The sequence below is a fragment of the Pundamilia nyererei genome, unplaced genomic scaffold, assembly GCF_000239375.1.
Source record: "Pundamilia nyererei isolate P.nyererei 1_Seehausen unplaced genomic scaffold, PunNye1.0 scaffold00080, whole genome shotgun sequence".
In the NCBI taxonomy this organism is placed as follows: Eukaryota; Metazoa; Chordata; class Actinopteri; order Cichliformes; family Cichlidae; genus Pundamilia; species Pundamilia nyererei.
In genome coordinates, this window is record NW_005187481.1 from 1,351,236 (window position 1) to 1,374,844 (window position 23,609).

General features: G+C 41.6%; 1 protein-coding gene across 12 annotated transcripts in view; it reads right to left on the reverse strand.

Moving 5' to 3' along the window:
- msi2b (musashi RNA-binding protein 2b) overlaps positions 1–23,609 on the reverse strand; it is a 272,159-nt gene that overhangs the window by 93,444 nt on the left and 155,106 nt on the right. For all 12 annotated transcript variants that reach the window (XM_005737865.1, XM_005737859.1, XM_013912045.1 and 9 more), the window contains one exon: positions 18,936–18,984. In XM_005737865.1, coding sequence (XP_005737922.1) covers positions 18,936–18,984 — 49 coding nt within the window. The remainder of the gene's footprint in view (positions 1–18,935; positions 18,985–23,609) is intronic.

A 23,609-nucleotide genomic window follows, 5' to 3' on the forward strand; every position in this document is an offset into this window, starting at 1 on the left:
AAAAGAAAGAAAAAAAAGAAAAACAGAGTTTCATCATTCAAAACACGTCTCTCTGCAAAAAGATCTGTCAGTCCTCCAAAGTAACGCCTAGAGCATTTTTAATTATGATACAGGAAGACGTTTCACTGAGATCATCAACATAATGTGACACGGGATCATTTGGGTTAAATTTTTTATAGCGGTGCTCCCAGAAACAATTAGGAATTTTGTTAAAAAGAAAGAATTTATGTGTGGGTCATTACTGGGAACACATTTATTTTAATTCAAACACAAAATCGGCTAAAATAAGATAAAAAAAAGAATAAGTAGGGAGCTAAAGCAGTCCTCTATAAGACTGTCAGCGTTTATTTATTAAATATAAAAAACTAAACTGTGCTATGGATCCTGTGCTATAGGTCAAAGAGACTGGGGAAAACTTCAAGTTTCAACAAGTTGAATGAAAATAACTTTTAAGAGACATTTGAGATGCTGGCTCCATTATCTTTGATGTAAAGCGTGAACATGATTGGCAAAGCCTCCAGCATAATGTATGTTAATGTATTCTTTCTGAGCCCACACTGGGTCCAAGTGCACCGCAGGTGTGCTCGTCGCACCTGGCCACGAAAATACCAAAGCATGCTCGGCACGCCCCTGGCACTCATTGCAGGGGCACCTGACTGCGAAGTGCTCCGTGCCGCTGGCTTCCCAAAGACACGGTCCTTACTCTACTTCACTGATTTGTCCTCTACTGTGTCATCATTAACACTAGAATTTGGCAGAAATACTGTGCAATCACCTCAAATTTGTGATAGCATTACATTCTAGAGTTATAATGAATTATTTGTGTGTGGAGAGAGGGAAAGGAGAAGTAGCGAGAGAAAGTGAGCGGGGGAGTGTCGGAGACAAAGACGGAGAGACATACATAGAGAAGGAGACAGAGAGATCAGAGAGCTGGAGACAGAAGAACAGCCAACGATAAATGAATCCCCAAGAGAAAAGGAGGGACACGGAGAAATTACAGAACAAAAGGAGAAGACAGAAATGACATTTCTTAAGGGACTGCTGTGTGGCATTTGTAGGAAGAAAAATGAAATGTGAGGACCAGAGAGAGATGGAAGGCGGGAGAGGGCATGGGGAGAATGGAATGAGTAAGAGCAAGAAACAAAAGGAAAGTGTGTGAGAGGTAAGACTAATTTATGAGAAATGAGGCAGGAGTCGGTGAGGCTGCTTGCTTCTGTCTGATGGATTGGGTGGGGGTGGAGGTTGAGGTGGGGGAGGTGGGACTAGGTTTCGTAGGCTGTTGGACACAGAAGAACCTGTGATATGGATCCTTTGAAGCGGCATTTCAAAAAAAGAAAGAAGAGAAAAGTGAACTCTCCAGAAATAGTAGATGAATATAAAATAAAAAACATCAGTTCTCTTTGGAGGAGAATCTCCCTGGCAGGTAGGCAGAGCAGAGAGAAGCAAAGGTGAGAAAGAGAATGAGCGGGAAACAAAGAAGGAGAAGCACAAGGGAATGAGCAGAAGAAAAAAATGTGTGAAGTGACAGAGGCGAGAACGAGTAAGCTGGAGTAAGATGATGGAGATAAAGTGAGATAAGAGACAGCTGCCTTTGATGCAACTGCTCTTCAACAGTGGCGGCTCGGAAGAAGGTATGTATGCGCGGGTGTACGCGTGAATATGCACATGCGTGCACGTGCGTGTACACTATGAGGTGTCAGGCGATTGAGCCAACTCGTGTCAAATGCCTCACCAACTCCTACTTAAAACATCTAACATCTTCCCAAACATCTGAATACATCAAATTAACATAAATTCACAATGCAGCTCTGTCTGTTTAAAAATTGTATTCATGCACAGCCAAAGCATATTCTCAGTTACATTTTGAGGAAAATCTGTTTCCTTTCCAACAAAACCAATCAATCCCAGTGTGGCACACATTTATTCTGGATGGATGGATACATATTTTACTCATAGTACCTATGTTTAAGTTCGTCACTTTTGAACATATGTTTTAACAAAGGGGGAAAATGAGTCTTAGTGTCTCAACTCTTCTCATACACAATTAGTTAGTTCAAAAGGAGTGAAATAGAAGTGGATTGCAAACCAAGTGGCAGCATCTGAGGTTGAAAACCACACTTCCTGGAGTGGCCAGTTGAGGCTGGCTCCAAACCCCATAGTTTCCCATGTTAAAATGAACCACATTTAAAAGCATTTTTTAAAAGCCTGACATATAAAGTTTTCAGACTGTGAATTGCTTCCCACTTTTAACAGCTATATATCTGGTGAATTATGCCAAGGTGTTTTGATTTTGTTAAGACTTTTGACAAAAAATGACAATGGGTGAGAAGCACAGTACTCGAAACAATCTATCAACCTTACTAGTTAGTTACCACTAATTAATAGGTATGTGTGATGACAGTTTAACTGTAAAATGAAACAGGTGCTTTGCAACATTGATCTATATAAGGTTATAAACAGAATGCAACCAGTTGGCAACCGGTAGAGTCCAGTCCCCTATTGCAAAGAGATGCAGTGCAAGTTGTACTCATTAGCACAAACTCATTTAGATTGATAGCAATGTTTTGGCAACCTGTCTTTGTTCATAAATTAGATTGCAACTGTTTGCAAACCTTTGTTACCAATCTATCTCAGAGTGATTGCAGTCAGTTGCATTCAGTACTTAGAGAGTTGACAAATAAATCGGTGCCATCACTGAGAAACCACAGATTTTTTTTCTAGTCATACGGAGGTTACTGTTATAGTTTTACTCTTGTGTGAGGGACTCTTTAGCCATGTAGCTTGCTAAACATTAGCATCAGCATTAGCTGATAAATGACACTCCATCATGTCATGCAAATATAGTAATTACTGGTGCCTGAACATCAAAACGATGGTGCACAAAACACTACTGCATAAACTTAAAGATGCAGAAACCATCTTTACATATATATCATGCAAAATTTCAGAGAAGACTAAAATGCTGACATATAAACTCAAAAAACTAGAGATGAGCTTTATTCTGAAAAACAAGAAAGTGGGTACATTTAAAACATCAGAAGAACGAATAAAAGCAGGAAGTAAAAACACAGTAAGAGATATGAGAAAACTAACCTTCAAAGTAAAACAGGAATTTACTTTGGCACACATACATACAGATGGAAACACAGAAGACAAGTAGACATGGGGGCTCTGCAAACCCCAAGAAGTAAATCAAACTCATATATCAACATATAATAACATATATCAAGGATCGTGATGTTACAGCAGTCTTTTATATAGAGTCAGCGTTGCAAACATATTTTTGATATGGCACAAACAAATGCAATCAGGCAGAAAATATGCTTACCACAAGAATTTCAGGTATGAAATACATGCGCTCCACTTATAATGCTTTACGCACGCCTAGATATCTATCAAACTGTAAAGTGTATTGTGTTGATGTGGCGATTTACATGTATACACATACTTTAGTCACAGCAGGTACACAGCGAATGTACAGTATGTCAGTGGGCTGAATTGCTTGACACGTCAGAGTATTTCATAAAGTTCATAAAACATGAAAGGCAGGATTGATGATGAGGGTGGTGCTCGTTTGTAGTACTGAACAACTGATTCCCATATGATCCAGTTACACAAACAGAGCGAAAAACAAGCACAGACACAAAAGCAGACAGTAAAGCTGTCTTTATAGCTATCGAGAAACACTCAGGGCCTACAAGATATTTAAGGCTCTCCTCGAGACAGAATCCCTCCCAGAGCACGCTGACAGAGGAGCACAGCGAACCTCCTTTTTCAAACACTGTCTTCATTCGCCCTACTCTTACAGCATACTTGTACTGTATCAAAGCCAGGACACACGCTGCTGTGTGAAGTGCCATCAGCATACACAGCGACGCACAACTTCTCCTCCTTGCACACGCTTGCGTTCTCTTTGTGTCTCTCTATCTGTCTCGCACATGCACACACCTTTGAGAGAACAGAGTGGGGAGCAGACAGGGGCTGGCAGCGGCGATGAAAGACAGTGATGAAGGTGAGGCGGTAAAACACAGCGTAGACGTCATCTATCTACTGATAGAGAGAACACATCACACGGATACACTCCCTTTTAAGTTCAGTCTCTTTCAGCATCAGCCCAATATAGATCAAGCCCGAAAGGCGCACATTTACACCGCCATGTGATGTGTACATGAACGAACATGTAAACAAACACAGAAAAGCTTTTCCCCTTCATATCTCTCGAAATATGAAAAAGGCAACTGGGAGAAAGACTTCTTAATCCCTGCATCAGATGCGGAAGAGCTAACAGGTCAAAGGTCATGCAGCAGTGACTTTTACCAAAAAGCCAAAGAGTAAAAAATAAATAATCCACAGAACCACAAATTCACATTTAGTTCAAATGATTGTGGGCTGTGCGATGTGAGGTGTTGCATTTGCCTGCATGTGCATAAATGAGTGTGTAGTGGACAATGTCACATAAAGAGTGTGTGGGCCTGCTCTCTGTGGGACTATACAGCAGGGCAAGGCACATAATACAGAGAATGGGCAGCCACCCATTTTACAAGGCATTGCAGCACTTACACACTACCTTGCAAAAAAAAAGAAAAAAGAACACACACACACACACACACACACACAGCTCACCTACACAGAGGCGCACAGTTAAACACACAAAGACAGACTTGGAACCTGTCAAGTGCGAACAAACTGATGACAAGACGGCGACAGATGGATTCACTGAGGAGAGACGAGCTACGCATTCAACTCAATTAGCAACGTGCTGCTGCATGACGCCGATGGGATATGGAATCTTACCATGACTGGCAACCTGTCAATCGAGCAACAGAGCCACAAAACAAGCATCATGCAAGACGCGATGAATTGAATTAAATACACCAATAAATAAATTAATCAATCTATGAATAAATGGTTTAAACCCATCGAGTGGCGGCTCTGCATCAAAAAGCAGGGCGTAATGTGACCGAGGAGCCTAAATATCCCCCTGACGTGCACACACACAAAGAAGAAACTGGCAGCGGAGAACGAAGAGGAGGAAGAGAAGAAGGAGGAGGAGGATGCAGCGGGGAGAGACAGAAAAGACAGGAGAGAGAGAGAAAGAAAGAACAATGGCTGCCTCCCCCTCTTTTCCCTCTTGCTCCGTCTCTCTACCTGTGTGAACATTTGCAAGCGCTGTTCATACATTATTCTGCCATGGTACCTAATGAGCCAGGCATCTCCACCCTGACACTTACGCTTGACTAGGCAACCCTTATAACAGGGTGGAGGCACACACACACACACACTTACACTATCGCACACACACACACACAGATGCGCAACACCATTGCGGGTCATCGCAGCAGCTGCGTGATGCGGGATGATAAATACATCTCTCATCACTTTAGTCATGTAAAGGATCTCGCCATTATCCAAAGGCGTCTTTATCGTCTGCCACAAGTAATGGTCATAAAATGGCTTAAGTGTGTTTCTGTGTCATTTTCGGGCCTGTCAACCCCCCAGCTCTCGCAAACACACGGAGCAGCGTGAAGGCTGCTGATTAATATGGGGACAGACGCCATGTGCTCCTTCTGATTTGTTTGTTATTAAAGATGCTTCATTGTTCATGACGGCAGACAAAATTGCTCTTTTTGCTGCATTTTACTGCTCTGCACAGAAAAGAAGAGGAAAAAAAAAAGCAGGAGCACATCGGCGAGTCTATCTTGTCTGGCAAAACAAAAAAAAATTTTAAAAAACGAGTCAGTGGCAGGATGTATCCCGCAGTGCTATGATTGTCTTGGCTGCCTCTGTATAAAAAGAGTTTCCACTTCAAAAAAAGAAAAAAAAAAAAGACTCCTACAACTGTTTAAGTGGTAAACCAGCAGGGCTGTGGGAGGCCAATCAGCAGTGTGGAGGGCCAACGTGGTAAAAAAGTTGGTCAAATACACATTAGACGTCACAACAGCAAGCAAGTGAAGGTGTGGGGAGCCGGGCTTTGAAATGGGGGATGGCTGGCATGTTTGTTAAACACTTAAAATGACATAAGACACTCAGTTTGACCCTGAAAGCGCAAAAAGGATGAGAAGAAAATGGGGGAAAAATGCAACAAAGAAACCAGAGATTGTTCCCTTTTCCTTTTTCATCTCTTTAATCTAAGATTAGATTCCTGGACTGGAGGTGATGTAATCTAATTCAGCTCGCAATCTCTTCTGTGAGAAGTGATTGCTGTGGCTCAGCAGCTGATTGTGATTTTCAATGTGGGTTGGTGTATTCTGACCACCATCACACTTGAGAGGGACAACTAAAGGCGGAAAAAAAAAACTACAAAGAAGTTGTGATGAGATGTGATTGGAAGTTTTCTGGTGCCCTTTTGTGATGGAATTTGATAGCTTATATTGAAGATATGGAGAAAAAATAGGGCTGATGAGTGATTTTTTTTACTGTTTGTTTGACAGTGAGATACCAGCAAATTCCTTTAAATAGTGTGTCTCTAGTCTCTAGTAAGTTAATATCCTATCTGTTTAAAATAACCCTTCCTTATTTAATAAACATAAACTGCCAGCTAATTGTCTGGTGAAATAAAAGGAAATTACTCTTTTAGTTTCATGTAATTTCTAATTTCAAGCGAACACATCATCATCATCATCATCACTTAAATTGTTCAAAATAAGTTACTACACACAACTTCTAAGGACTGCCAGTGTTTCTGCAGTGCGTCTGTAGGTGTGACTGCTTCCAAAACCATGCCCATGTGATCAGCATGTTTTTAAAATTCCTGCAAAGACTTGAAGCGACATATTTTACTAACACTGCATAGCAGACACTTAGTTAATTCCCTCAAGTGGTGCGCTCAGCTGTAAGATGCCTGGGTAGGCACCAATCAGGCTGTAAATACAGGGGGACAATGCAGAGGGAGGCTACCACTTCCCTAGTCTGTCTCTGTAACAGTCTCATGAACATCAAGAGTATTCCTGCATTTCTGTGCACGTCTCTTTCTTTTTTAAACATCTTGATTTTGGTACTTTGTAACAGCTGCATATTATCCAGATTCAAGTGAACAAGTTTGTGTAAATTGTACTTGTATTCCTGTGTGTCTGTGCATGCCTTACATTTTATGTCTTTGAGTGAGTGTATGTGTGGGTGTGTGTGCATTTGTGTGTGAGGGGATGTAAACTCAGTATTCCAGGTCACGGTGGCTGCAATCTCACAGGAGGTTTAACCTTGGTAAATCCACTATTAGGTGTTCAGAGAATGATGATGTGAGCAGTAGATCCTCCCTGATGGTTTCACTTTCTAAGAGCATCCAGCAGGTCACAAATAGAGAAGCTGAGGGGGTATTACAAGGTCAAAGGTTGGCTAACTCTCAATATGATGACAATTCCAAGCTGGCATTTTCATTTCCTGAAGAGACTGATTCCCCATAGCAGCTGAGACCGAATATGTTTGCTTATTTTTTTGTTCATATAAGTTCTTCTCGGCTTTTAACACAGAGAATTTATATCACACATGCTGCAGTGGAGTCACTGTGTGCACACTGAACTCTCCTGTAGATGCACAGGGGTGAACAAATAAATAAATAAATACATGTTTTCACAATAGGTTAATTGATTAATCCAAATTGCCCATAGGGGGAATTCTGGGAGTGAATGTGAGCGCGGATGGTTGTCTGTCTCTGTGTGTTTGCCCTGTGACAGACTGGCGACCTGTCCAGGGTGTACCCCGCCTCTCGCCCTGCAACATTTGGGATAGGCTCCAGTGCCCCCCGCGACCCTGAAAAGGATAAGCAGAAGCGAATGGATGGATGGATGTTTTCACAATCTATACAGCTTTAAAATACATGCAAAAAACCAGAGCATGCCTCTCAATCATAAATGTGTTGTTCTACACTTTTTCCCCTGCCAACGCTTTTATTTTGCCCTTCAAATGTCTTCAGAGGTGCGGCCGCGCAGCTAACCAGTGGGAGTAGCTGATGTTTTAATGGCACATGGTTTGTCTCCTGGTGGTGAGATAAACATGGGGAAGAGATTAAAACCCCAGGCTTTCTCTCACAATCTCCTGCCTTCATCCTTCTTCCTCTTGCAGCGGCCATGCAGGGCCATGCAGTGCGGACTTTAACTTAAAACCAAACCCATCGGGTCTGTGAAGCACTGTGAAGCCTAAAACACATAAATGACTACAGTGAAATGGGTAGAAGGGTGGATGTTAGCAATAATCAACAAAAAACAAACACGTAACAGCAAGAGAAAGATTCTCTACCATTTAATCACCAGTCTCTTAGGTACGTCATATTGTGCTTGTTGCGAATTACTGGCAGAAATATACACAACAACTGTGCGACTGTACTGTGATTCTCGGTGCTCATTTCAAGGTGAGTGTGTTGGGTCTCTGATGTCAGGATGTGGATCACAACAAAGAGCTTTAAGAGGAAGCAGCGGGGCCAGAGGCCAGGCTCCATACTTTATACTGCTCCTCCCTAGTGAGACACAGGTTGGTCATAAAGCCGGCTCGCCTAGGAGCTGATGAGCTGGAGCAGTTATTAAGAGTGGCTAAACACATCATTTCCTTTGTCACTGTGATTAGGCCAAGGCGAGGGGCCCTCCGGTGGAGGTAGACCCAGAGTGTATGATTAGCTCTGCCATTTAAATGACATTCACACTAATCGCTAATATCAGGTCTGTCAAGGTGAGAGAATGCAACAAGGAATCTGTCTGCTCATGTTGGAAGGCTGAAGTAATGCAGGAGAAAAAAAAATAAAGTGCAGGAATATCTGACTCCACTTGATGTGAGCTCAGTGTCAATCAGTGAAATCAGGCACAGCTGCTGATTGCTCTGCTCTGCATCTGAGCTGCTATACAGTTGTCACGGCACAGAGGAGCTGCGATTTGTAAACACCACGACGTCTGTGGAGGCAGCCATGAGCTAGCTGTTTAAAAGGACGGGAGAACGCCGGCCATTCCAAACACCTGACCCTTGTTAACTGGGAAGACAGTTATTTTAGTTGCGTCCAAATAGGTTTTATTGTATCAAAAAAAGAAAGAAAGAAAAGAAAAGAAGAAAAAAAAGAGCATTGGACAACTTGTTTGCAAAGCAATTTAATAAGAAATTAAAGAACTGGTTAACTCTCCTTTGTTGGCAGAAATGAATGTCTGAATTATTCGCAGAAGCGCCATCTTTAAAACTTAAATGACCCCGCTCCCTCTCTTGCCTGAACAAAAGAAGGCATTATCAGCCCTCACTCTCAGCAGTGCTAGATCCATTTGGTAAACAGCCTGTGTCATACAGTAGTAATCAGAGGGTATTTTTGAGGGATTTGCAGGCTGGCCAGGAGGTATCCGCTGGAGTGATCTCTAATTGCTAGAAGCAGAGGCCTAGACTGCCTGGCGCTCTTTTGAAGCCATCGGCAGCAGCTTCCAGCCTGAGGAGCCAGCAGGGGGAGGCTTCCCACTGAGCCGCTGAGCTACTCTCCTTTTTCTTTATTTACTTCTCTCTTTCGCCCTCACCGTGCCTTTATTCTACTTTTCCTGCTTTTCTTGTCCTCGGTCCCCCTTTCTTTCCACCCTCTTCTTCTCCTTCCCATTTCTTCTCTAACTGTACTTGTTCCCTTTCCCCACTCCCCTTTCCCCCTCCTCTCCCACTCAGTCAATGAGCCAGCAATCACTTTGCAGACAGACATCCTCTGCTCAGTCGGCCATGTTCAATCCCTAGCACCGGTGGCTGATGAGGCATTGTGGTGACGTCAAGCACTGGGGCTTTTCAGTGAGCTACAGTTAACCTGTGGAGGCGCAGCTCTGCTTCCCAGGTTACAGGACTCTAACTGGCAGGCTTTGTATAAAATAATTAATGTAATGTGCCAAAGAGATGAAAGATAATGAGGCCAATTATTTTTTTCTTCTCACCAAGTGAGGTGGGAGAGGCAAATTTATGTCAAATTGTTGGTGTATAATGACACCTAATACCACTCAAGCTTTTGTTATATATGAGCTTCTGTATCCTGGGGCAAAGACTTTTGCTCTACAAAGCGCAGGTTTGAAACTGCGCCAAGCAGACACACAAAAAAGCCCGACACAACCACTAAATAATAATACGATGCTTCGAATGTTGGACCGTCTTGGGCATTCTCTCTATATTGTTTATGCAGGAGCTGCAAAACTCACCTATAAAAAGTACAAAGACACACAAATTGAAAAAAAAGAAGAAGAAAAAAAAGGTGCACGCTGTCATCCACACACAGTCTCACTGAGACACAACCAGTTTTTTGTTTGTTTGGAAGGCAGCTCGCTCAGTGTGACATTGACTCCTCAGTGCCAATTCCACACTGGGAGCTACACTTGCTAGCTTTGCTGCCAATCCAGGTAAAGAGATTACAGACACACACAATGCAGCCTTCTGTTCGTCTGCCAAGAAGAAAACCAGCCCTTTAAGCCATAGAAAAAGGGGGCTATACATAAATTCACACAGCATTGGCCCTTTCCACATACAAACACCAAGAATCCCCTTCTTCTCCAGGAACATGGCTTCTAATACGCGCCTCGCTCACTGTGGCTCTCTCATACAAAGCAGCCTTGTGACTAAAACAATCCAGCCTCCCATTTCTTTATCCTGGTCCCCAAGACTGTTGCACATTACTATTACTTGCATCATACAAATAAAGAAGGAATTTGGCTTACAATCAGTCACACAGTCATTATAAAGCTACACTAATGGGTGCTGTCTGGTTCCAAACTATTGTAAAACAATATGAAAGAAAGTTACACTAGGATTTCATCATCTTTCTTAGTGATGTAATTAAAAAGGTGAGGGAGAATGCATGTATCGCCCAAAATAGATATGGTGTCACCTGCGAATATTTTAACTCAGAGGTATTATCTAAAGATTTGCAGGAGAACAAAAACTTGACGATAGCTGCTTGGCTGACGCTGCTTTTTTAGCAGTTGAGATGTTGCACACAGGAAACAAACTCACTGTGACCCAATTAATGAACTACTTAGAATTGTAAGAGTCTAATTGGGGACCAAGCAGCGAAGCCTCAAAGGCATCTAGTACTTCTTCCTTTTTCAATGCATCTTCTTCATCAATCATAATCTTTACCTTTCAGCTCCCAGAATTACAAGGTAAAAAGTCTGAAATTTGGAATACCAATTAGAGACAGCTGTATGTTCTTTTTAATCAATTTATGACTTCTAGGCTGGACTATTGTAATTTATTACCATCAGGCTATCCCAAAAACTTCCTGAAAAACCCTGAGTTGAGTCCAAAATTTTGCAGCCAGCTGCTAACAGGAACTAGAAAGTGAGAGCACATTTCTCCCTTATTGGTTTCTCCTTCTTGAATAATCAGGCCCCATTTTATCTTAAAGACCTTATAGTGCCTGATCAGCCTGCAGTCACAGAGCACTTCTCTCTCAAATCTTACTTGTGTTTCCTAGGGCATTTAAAAGTAAAATGGGACACAGAGCCTTCAGCTTTCAGGCCCTTCTTCTGTGGAACCAGCTCCCAGATTGGATTTGGGAGACAGAAACTTTTAGTATTTTTAAGATTAGGCTTAAAACATTTTGCTAAAGTGACCCTAAACCCTCTCATAGTTACACTGCAATAGGCCTAGCCTGCTGGGGGGATTCCCATGATGCACTGTTTGTACACTGTTTTCACTCACTATGTGTTTACTTTTAAGTTAGCATTTAAGTTTGACACCAAGTGCTTGCTCATAGGTGGTTGTCTTATTGTTGGGCTATGCTGGGGTCATTATGACTCAATATAAAATAACTGAAGTAATCACAGGACCAGCCAGCCCAGAGCTCCATTGTCTCTAGGTAAGCATTGGGGCAATTTAGTTGTGCCTGAAATGCCTCACCTAGGAGTTGTCAAGGAGGCATCATGGTCAGATAATGGTGCCACTTCAGGTGGCTCCTTTCAGTGAAGTGTCTCCATTCTAAGTCCCTCCCAAATTACTAAAGCTCAGCTACATAGGAAACTAATTTCCACTGCTTGTATCTTATTCTTTCAGTCACTACCCAGAGCTGATAACCATGGGTGAGCGTCGAAACATACATCAACCTGTAAATTGACAGCTTTAGACTACTTTGATCCTCAGGGTTCTTTTCACTATAACTGATCGGTACGGTACAGCATATTAAATCTGTCTGTCTGTCAGTGGCTTGCTCCACTCTCTCCTCACTTGCAAACAAGACCCCAAGATACTTAAACCTCCACTTGGAGCAGTAACTGACCTGGAGCAGGCACTCCATCCTTTTCTGGCTGAGAACCATTGGCTAAGACTTTGAGGTGCTAATTTTCATTCGCACTCAGCTGCAAAGCACCCCAGTGCAAGCTCTCAGTCACTGCCTGATGAAGCCAACAAAACCACATATCTGCAAAAAGCAGAGTCAAGATCCTGAGTCCAGTGAATCAGACACCATCCACCCCTTTGCTGTACCTAGAAATTCTGTTCATAAAAAACGAAGACCAGAATCTTTGACAAAAGGCAGCCCTGGTGGAGACCAACACCCACCTAGGACAAGTCTGACTTTTTGTTGACAATATGAACTAAGCTTTTACCAAGGTTATACAGGGACTGGAAACAATTGAAACCAAATGAATCAAAGTACACAAATGTGCCCCATTCTATGCTCAGGGCATTCTGGCATATGACAGGAGGAGCAAACAGTTGCTACCTTCCTCTACATGTTTCGGGACTAAAGACAATACCTTACTCAAGTAGATTTTCCAGACAACAACTGGACAGACACATCAGCAGATGGAATTTTTTCCACTCCCAGGATGGTCACTGTTGCTTGGATTAGCATTTGAAATGTAGCAGTATGTGTGGCATGACCAGGACCATTATTTAGGCAGAACCACAGTGAAACACTGTCTGATTATTTACAAAAATAGAAGACTAGCACAAACACTGCCGATCGTCTTACAAATTACAGATGCATTTTCTATCCTTTGCTCCCATATGCTTGCTTATTTGGAAGATTCATCAAGAACCGTTAGTAAACCAACTATGGACATCCTACTACAGTAAAATCTGCTTGGTGTGAGGTTGCTGCAAGGAGTGAAGCACTCTGAAATTAGGTTTAGAAAAGTGCTCCAAAAATAAACATTCAAATTTTTGAGGTGAAGTTAACTCAGTTTGCTTTAGTTACATCCTCGTTTTTTAAGCACCGCTGCATTTCCAGTCTTTAGGATTATCATTAATTAATTTTACGTCTGTAATAGACTCTGAAAGCTTTAATAAAGACAGAGGTTAAAGTGGATTATCTCTTCAGCAGCACGAAAAAATATGAGTGAACAAGAGGGCAAAGAACCATGTCAACGTGACAACCATTTTGTTTTACTTTTATGACTTGTGGTCTGTTTTATTTTATTTTATTTTATTTTCAGTTCTATACTAGTAATGAATTCAGTTTTTTCCCCATCATGTTTTCCACATTTATAGAGCCTACAGGAAATAAGATGGTATATGATCTAAAACAAACTTTTGTAACATCATAGCATAATCACAGCAACATCCACCATTGCATAGTTAAATAGCTTACTGCAAATGGATTAAGATGTTCTGAGTGCAGCTGCTGCCTTTTTAGGCTTCTTAAATCCTTCCTAACATCCTAGTGACCTTTGAGGTCAATCAAAACATTTAGCAATTTTTTTCTTTAACTATGTGACCTCAGTTACTCGCTCAAGACTGTATACTGTATATAATCAACAGACGTAACCACCGTAAGGTTTGTGAAGCCCCATTTTAAGGCCTCAACATTAGAATCATTGCCATCCTTGTTTCTTGGAACCATTTTTGGACAAGAGGGTTGCTAAGTTATTAGCTAATGCTAGCAAGCTTGGTTAGCAACTATCCAGCCATAGACTGCAGACTGACTCTTGGATGAGTTGACATACTTGACACATCATACATATTATTTGCCAGAAAATTACAGTAAACAATCTCCAAAAGAGGTAAAAACTACAAACATAATCAAAAGCTCCAGTTCATTGATTGGATGTGGAGCCTAGCAGACAGTTGCCTGACACAACTGTATGAGTCAGCAGCCTGTGTTCTGTCAGTCAATGCAGCCACATCCCTAACTTTGAGCCTTAATAAAGTTTTATGGGTGAGTTATTGGACAGTTGCTATAAAGGGGGAAGTTAGCTTTAGTACCAGACTGTAAAAATTCTTATCTGTGCTGCAAAGCAGTTTTTTTTTTTTAAAAACATGGGCATTTATGGGCGCTGTTTTACTTTTGAAGACAAATACAGGTGGCCACATAAGACTTTCTTTTCACTCGTTTCTTGTTTCTGTGGTTCGGGCACTCCTGCAGCAAGAACAGGTCAAAGTTGAGGTTGTGTTTACAATATACATTTAACTCTGGAAGCATAAAGCAGATTTTTAAAGACTACACTCCATCTGATTCCTTTCATAAAGTCAAGTCCAAAGCTAACCCTAAGTTGCCACTTGATTATGACCTTGCTTGGAAGCACAAATGATTGCTAGTAGGTGCCAAAGAAAAGCAAAAGCATCACAGATCAAGGCTGACACAAGTTACCTCCCCCATGCCAACCTAATAGACGAGACTGCCATTCTGGATTTAACTGAAACTTTGAACACATTCAGGTAGCAAATGATTCCAGTCATGACCAAAATTGGTGGAGGTGATCTTCTTTCAGAGCCTCACAGAACTTACTACACCTCCTCTCCTCCATACCTGCTTCACGCCCTGGGGGACGGGGCTATGGCTCCCCACACTCCCTAGCACATCGTTACATGGAGAAACCTTTTGAATACAAGCGTGCTGATCCACACAGGTGTGCACACAGGTGTACACACGGGTGTTCACAGACACAAACTACACCTTTCTTGGCTGCTACCTCAAAGCACATTGCGCGCTGTCGATCTTGCGTGCTGCACAATAACATTTAATTAATAACATTTAAGTATCTACTGTTATTTACTGTTAGCTAGTTTATTATGATGGTGTTGTGTTTATTATGTTGCTCTTTTTTTGTTTGTTTTCTCTTCTGTTTTTTCTTCTCTCAACGGGTGATCCAGGTATTTTTTTTTCTTCCTCCCTTTCTCACTATCTCTTCTCCCCTCTGTTTTTCTTTCTCACCCTCTCTTTCTTTTATTCTTTCTTTCTTTCTCACTGTTCTATCCCACAGTCATGTCTGTCCCATCTGTAACAACAGAAAATAAAATAAAATAAATACATAATAATAATAATAAAGGTCAATCAAATGGACCAATATGGCAAGGCCATGATGAGCCACTTGGTAAAGTAAATCCGCTAGGCATCTTTCTTTGCCTTCAGACAATAAATCTGATGGCTAAAGATCCAAACGCGACAGGCAAAAAACAAACAAACAAACAAACAAAAAAAAAAACAACTTACTATACTGGTTTAAATTTTCAAACAGTTTGTTTGTTGCAGCCAATAGAAATTGGAGCGAAGCAGCCAAACAGAAAGTGAGATGATATCTCAGCTACTGTATTGACACCAAGCTTGATGTTTAGATTTGGTAATTCTTCTTCAGGTCATCAAAAAAACAAAAAAACAAACAAACAAACAACAAAAAAAAACCCATGCTTCGCCATGGGAAGCAGCAATAATTAAAAATGCACTTTTCCTATTGGTGCTTGCAGCCAAGCTTTTATCGTGACCAGATCAAGTTGCCATGGAGACTGTGCCGTGCTGGACTGCTTGATCTGTCATCATCATCATCATCATTATCATAATCATCATCCGTGAAACTTGCAAGTATATTTTAGCATCGGAATTGCATTGCTCTAATTTCTGTTGTGCGTGTGGTTCTTGTTTTGATTTGTGTGTAGTAAGAGTGATGCTGGGAAGCTGCTCATGAATAATATCTATGCTAAATATTTTCACCTTGTACAAGGTACCTTTTGAATTATACGTGGGGTACAATGAGAGTGCTACTGTGGTGGAGAAGCAGGGCTAATTACGGTGTGGTAGAGTAGCACTTAATAAGGGACGCTTACGAGTAACAAGACAAAGAATTCATTTATCATCTACTGTAACTTGTAACTCACAAATTAAACCCCAATGCTTTGGCGGGTAATGATATTTGCCACTCTTTCATCATGCTCTCAATCCCATCCTTTTACAGATGCCATTTTTCTGCACCCCTGTAACACTCTTCATGGCACTGCCAATTGTGTTTGACAGTGAAAATCACATTTGAGATCATAGATCATATGTCAGCCAGCGGGACGGGAGGAGGTAAAGGGATGACAGAACGATTTTTGACTCAGGGCTATACCAAAAGCTTTTATTTCCCACCCATATAGCTTGTCTTGTCATCCAATTTTGGCATGTGAAGGCATGTTGAGGGGGTTGGAAATGATGACTGGTATGTGTAGTCTGTGACTGCTGTGCTCATGGCCCTGTCCCCAGTCTGTGTTTTGGAGCAAAGGCACTGTTTGCTGGACCTCCTGCACAACCGAATAAACCACCCATAAACAAGAAAAGTTAAAAATATCTTGTGAAATAATGCCCTGAAATTCTCCTCTCTGTCACAAAATGAATGTCAGGAGAAAAAAAAAAGGGGAAGGTTGTAGGGAGGCGGAGCAGGAGTCGGTGAGGGTGGGGTGGTGGTGGTGGTGGTGGTGGGGGGGGACACTGCAGTAGAACATGGAACAATAGGCGCCCTCTGGCATCAACCTCTGGACAGCCCAAGCCGCTCAGCAAAGACACTGAACTCACCCACAATGAACTGCTGCAGCGGGAAGGGAGGCTTTAGAGAGTTCAATTTCCAACACAATTGGCTGTATTCTACTCCTTTAAATGCCAAGGAGATGGTGTGCAGCGTGTGCCTTTGTGAGGAGCTTTGCTTACAGCGAGTGTCCTCTAACAGGAGAGACAGAAGGAGAAAGACTAGAGATGGCGAAGACAGGCCAGAATGGGAGATGGTTTGGGGACAGAAATAGTGTGACTGGATAGAAGAAAAGGAAAAACGAATAAGACTGAATGACCGGGAGAGATAGAGAGTAAAAAGGAAAAAAAAAAAAGGAAAAGGTAGAAACGAGAAGGGTAGAGAATGTCTCCTCTGGTTGTCGTTTCGCCAGGCTCGCAGGACCGTCTGAAGGACAATGCTGCTACTAGTGAAGTGTGACGTTTGTCCTCTATCCAATTCACCACAGCCCCAAAGAAAACACTCACAATCAAGTGTCGATCATGCATCTCAAACACAATAAGCTCTTCCAAAAAAAAAACAAAAAACATCACATTATACAGCAATATACAGCACTGACCTTAGGTAAGAAATGTTTAGGGATAAAAACAAAAAAGCTACAGAAATGACATTCAAATGAGGCCATCTGAACCTTTGCTGTTGCGCAGCAGTAAAAGAGCACCTTTAAAAGGTTTTAAGTAGTAAAAATAGCATTTTTCTTTTTACAGTATAACCTCCCAATGTTCAAGTAAATATAGCAAATAAAAATATGACCAGTCACATTAATGGCTCTGGTGAATAACTTCTTAGAGGTTTGTAATATTCTGCGCCATTCATCTGAAAGACCTGTTGTGCTTTTTTTGTTTTTTTTCCCTCAAGATGAAAAAAAGCAAATATCTACCGTGTCAAATTCCCACTGGAACAAATAATCAAAACGCTACTTAGACAAAACAGCAACCGCAGGAAGAACTGCACCTGACGCCTGTCTCCGTGTCACACTCAATATAAATATGCCCGCTGTCATCAGAAAAATTGCCAAGGAGGCTGTTTCTCCATCACTGTCTTCATTTGAAGGGCATTTTGCTGCCCAAAGGCAAACGCCTAACACACTCTCCAAGCATGGCGCCCAGCCCCTTTCACAGAGGGCTGGCGGTGCAGCAGACAGGAGAGAGAAAAGCAAGAAATAAGAGAGAGTGTGAGAAAAGCCTTCGTCTCAAAGCAGACCTCACACTGGGTTCTGTCACTACAGATCAAAATCCCCTCAAAGCCATAGATCACTTCCACTATAGTTCACATGTTTCACACTTAGAAACTGTTTACCAGACTCAAAAGAGTTTGCCTCCACAGCACTCACACACGGATATAGCTTAAAAACCAAAGACAGAGCTCACTCGCAAAACAATAACTGCTTTCGATCCCAGAACACTGCACTTAAACATTTATACACTTTGAGGGGACGACTTCTTCGCTGCAAACAAATATTTACATCTATATGCTCAGCCCAGCTGAGTGAGAGGGTTGTGATGCCAGCTCTGCCTACAAGTGAGCTGACTGGCGTGACAAACACAGCAGTGTCTGCTCCTTTTTCTTGTGGAAATACCTGTCAGCGCCTGTCGACTGCTCACGCACACAATGATACATACAGGCATAAACAGCCAGGGACAGTCTGTCTCCTAAAAAGTTCCTTTAGCGTACCTGTGTGAGGCAGCAATACCAACCATCGCACAGTTTTGAGGATAAGTGACAGGCCTATATACGTGTCTGCCGGTGGTTAAGTCGGGGCCTAAAAGAGTGTCGCTTGGCTTAAATACGCCGACGCCGCATTGTGGTGCAGGGAGGAAACCTGTCTTTGGAAAGTCCTTCTGCTTGAGAGAGAAATGTCCCCCCTCATCTCAGATAAGGAGCTGATGAGATAAAGCGATAAAGTCAGTGCTTCTCCTGGGTCTTATCTGATGCTGTTATCTGACTGCACAGCACCCACCATCTCGCAATCTTTACACCCTTTAAGCACCTCTCTGAAACACTCACACCAGCATCATCGCAGACACACACACACTCTCCATCTAATGCTCAAACATTCTAAACACCGTACCAGCTTATTGATTACTTTGACACGCTCCCATTGTTGAACAGATGGCACACCTAATATCATGTGAAATGGAACTGTTCTGTGTTATCTCATGGGGAAAGGACATAAAATGACTATTTTCTCACCTTTCGGAAAGACAGAGGGGGGAAAAAACACCAGGAAAGGGGGAACAGAAGCTGTGCACTTACCTCTATGTCTGTTAGTAGTCTTATCAAACATAAGCATGGCATCATCAACCTGGAAGACATAAGAGGAGTGCCGACATTAGCTTAATCTTTTCGGCAAGTACCTCGCATCACCTTCTCCCTATTGAATCGCAGCTCGTCTACTCGCAGTAATTGCTCTTAGAATATTTATTTTCGCTCCTTTACACTGATTTCTTCCCCAGCACCCCTCTCCCACATAATAAATCAGAGTTCACGCTGTGTTGTCGGGTTACCACTTCCGTGTCCATCTATAGATTAGAATTTCAGCGATAAAGAAATCCATGCAATCACAGTGGCGTTACGTGTTTTCTGGATTAGATGTGGCAAATATGTGAAGAGCAGCAATGGGAGAAAAATTAACAAAAACTACCAGAAGAAAAAAGAAAGAAAGAAGAAGAAGAAAAACAGTGTTGACAATATGTTTATTTTGATGAACACTGATGTCCAGTCTTGTGGAGAGGGACAGATAGACACATTATACTAAGCGGGTGTGAGACAAATGTGATCCTTCCTCATCTCAGAGCCCCAGCAGCCCCAGCAGCAGCAGCAGCAGCATCCACCATAATATCATCCTTCATCATGTCCAATAAAGCCACACACAGACAGGCAGAATTTTTTTTCACACATCCCCGAAAAACAGATCTCTAGACACACTCTTCTTTCTATAATGCTGATGAAATGCTTAAAAAACAGACTGAGGCATGCTCATTTAGCCTGTGATGTTGTCTAAGAAAAAAAAAAGAAAAGAAAAAAAAGATGGAGGAGTAGAGAGCAGCAGCAGCAGCAGACAGAAACAAAAAGAGGGAGCACTCTGCACCATTCACTCCCTGGTTATGGTCTATAGGTAAGTGTAACTGTACTGAGGAGGCTTAATAGTGTGCAAGTGTGCATCTGTGCTTTTCACGGGAGGGTTACAAAGCTTCGGGAGGAGATGGGAAGAGACAAGAATAGGGGGTCTCACTCAAACCGAACTGTCTGATTGGATAAAGAGAAGTGCCTGGCAGCCAGGCAGACTAGCGCTGGCACGCTGTTCGTGCCACCCTCTTGCCACACATTTGGCACACAAGACGTTGGCACAGCTTGTAGGGCCAAGTTACTCACTGTATGGCTCACAGGCACTTGATTTGCTCCTCCCTAAATTATTTCCAAATTGTCAAATTTAGCAAGCAATACTGATGTGAATCCTCAAGTAACTTATATACATATACACACACCCAGTGCCTGAGCACCTGAATTGCTGTTTGCCAGACTACCTGAAAAGGAAGGCAGGCAGAGCCTGCAGGTAAATGTTGCGGAAAGGTAGGGCTTATTAAATCCTACAGAGTTGCATCACTTCTGCAAATTAGTGATAAACAACAGCTGTGACAGAACAAAACAATGGATGTTACGTGTGGTTAAGTTAAGCCAGAGTCATTGCAAGAGAGAGACATGGCAAGTGAAGAATCCTGAATTAAAACGTGGAACTTGTGCAAGGGGTGATATTGTTTAAAATGGCAGGCAGGCATTTCACACTCACTTTCTAAAATAATAATCGCTTGCTCAAGTCTTTACAAAGAGGACAAAAGTTAGACAGGCAGTCTATCTTAAGTACTGTCAGGAAATGCTCAAGTGTGGGTATAAATTCAGCAGAGCTGCTGGTACTTGAGCTGGCACTTTTATACAATCACTAACAAAGTTATTATTTTCCCTGGACTATTTCTCTTTGTCAACACAAAAGGGGTAAAAAAATAATAATAATGAAGTTTGCAGTGTCTCTGAAAAATGTGCTATCTGATGACTGTGTGGCAGGAAAATATTACAGGGGGAGTACAAATAAACAGCTGCCGGGCAACATCACCTGCAGCAACAGTTTTCTAAACAGACATTTAAAATGTCACCAAACCTAACGTCTGTCTCATTCCAGCCGATCTAATCAAAATCACATTAAAGTGAGAGGAAACTGGGAAACTGCAACCCATAAGTGCTAATGGCTGCAGTCCACTGGCTAGGTTTAAAGAACCCAAAGAAACTTGTAGACTGTTTAGTGTCTACACCGTACTGAAAACAAGAGGTGAGAAAACTCCAATTTGGTCCATTTCTGTAGCTGGAATTCAGCTTGTAGCACCAGAAAGAGTTTCTAATGCCTAAGCATTTGACAGCGTGAAAGCTGCATTGCAGAGCAAAGATGGAATGGCATGTTTACCAACTATGGTAAACGTTTAATTTGACAAGCGTGGCTGACAGCCTGTGATCATTTACATGGGAGACAGAAATTTATAGCATTTGACTTCTGTCATCTAATGTCAGTGATACTGGAAGAGCCAACAGAGTCACTAGTCCATGCATCAGTAGAAGTGCAAACAAAAATGGCATATTTATTTGACACTTAAAGAAATACAGGCACATAGAAACATGGCACATAGAACTTCCCAAAACATTAAATAGAATAACATTGTATTTTAAAGCAAAATAACACAACATAAATTAACATTAAGACCCTACAGACCCTACAATATCAGAGAGTTCAAACATATGCATACAGTGTGAATGACATTACATCCACATGACCAAAAACTTGGCGACAGTAGGGAGGAAGAACTTTCTCCTAATAGGAAAAGACCTCTGGTGGACTCAATTTAAGGGAGTTTCATCCATCTGGCTTGACCAGTTGGTGAAAAGGGTTACACTACATAGGAAAAACTACTAGGGCACTTACAGATTATACCTATAGAAGCCGCTCAGCAATGGAAACCTATGCCACGTATTTGTGCTGATGTTAATGGCAGCTGTGGTGTGGAACTCTGCAGTTATTGAGCCAGCAGTGCATGGGCGAAATATATACAGTATGTGCCTCAGATCTGTAATTTTTATTCAGCTGTTGATCATGGAATCTTGGTAGTATCACGCTTTAATTCAGCAAGCTTTTTAGAATAACCCATTCTTTCACAAATGTTTGTAAAGACATGGCTAGGTGCATGATATTATATACCTGTGACAATGAGACAGAAAACACTAAAAACACATAGACAAAGTCACTCCATACTTTGTCCATGTGGTGTAAGAAAAGACAGAGTAGAGGAGAACAGAAAGAGCACCAACAACAGTCATGGCAAACAAATAACTTGGTTTACAGATGAAGACAAATTATTAGTCCCTTTGAAATTTAAATTTTTAATCAAAGTTTTCCCAGCTGCTTTTTAACAGAGAAACAAATTTTCCTCATAGCATTTCTAAAAATATTGTCTTTAGAGAGCATGATTTTTTTCTATTTGCAAACAACAACAGAATTATTTCAGAAAAGAAAAATTACCAGGGTCAATATTATTAGCCCCCTGAAAAACTGACCTTTTTTGAGCCATAGAAACAAACTACTGGTCTATAATGATTTGCTTTAGCTGTGTAATGGTCAAAGCTTGTAAAATCAAGTTAAAACTGAGGCTTCTCTTCCAATTTATACACAGAACAAAAACATTTGTTCTGTATTTGATTTGAGCTGTCACTTGAGAAAGCATAATGCCAAAAATGAAATAAATTAGTTTAGACTTGAGAAAATTAATTGTTGATGGTCACAAACCAGGAGATGGACATACAAAATTATCACAGCGTTTCTAACTGTCAAGAACTGGAGCGAGAAGTATCATCAAGAAATTCAAAGAGAGCCACACAGTACAGAACAAGCCTGGCAGAGATTAGCAAGTGAAAGATTTCAAAAAGTTTGGAAAGAAAACTACTGAGAGATGTGTCTAAACACCCCAGAACAAGACACTAGTAAATGACTTAGCCAAGTCAGGAACAGTAGTCTCAAGAAGACAATCACTAGAACCCTGCACAGGATGGGCTGTGAGGTTAGAGAGTAAGAAAAACTCAGCTTCTGCAGAAGAGACGCCTTCAAGCCATACTGAAGTATGCTAAGGACAACCTGGAGAAGGATTATACATCCTGGAAGCACATCCTCCAGTAAGATAAGATGAAACTACCCATATGGAAAAGATATATATAAATCTTATAAAGTTTGTATCTGTCTTGTATGAAACTTGTATGAAAAGCATACAAGAGTGAAAACACATATAAGATCCCTTGAAAAATTATATAATGAAACTTGTATGTTTTGGATACTTACTAAAAAAAATATACGAAAGTAATGAGAAAGTGGCCACTTTCATGAGTAAATCATATAAGGTTTTACTATTTCTTTTCCATATGGGTAGAGCTGTTTGGCCAGAGAGACCCAGTAAAACACAGGGTGTGAGTATTATGTTGTGTGGATGCTTCAGTGCGTCTGGAGCTCGTCAAGCACGAAGGAACCACGAAGAAAGAAGATTTCAAAAGAAAATCTCAAGCAGTCAGCAGCAAAACTGAGTCTTGGTCGTCACTTTGTCTTCCAACGCAACAATGACCCAAAACATATGCCACTTTTAGTGAAGAAATACTTCCAGAAGACCAAAGTGAATGTTACAGACTGGCCTGTGCAAAGCCCTGACTTGAATCCCACCGAAAATCAATGGGCTGACTGAAGACCAAGATCCATACCAGAGGACCATCAAATCTGGGAGAGATTGAGAGACTCATCAGAAGAAGAATGGGCTGGGAGATGTGTGCGAGACTTGTTGTAAACCACAACAAATGCCTACAGGCTGTTATCCAGCAAAGGATACACAACTGACTGTTAGCATCAGA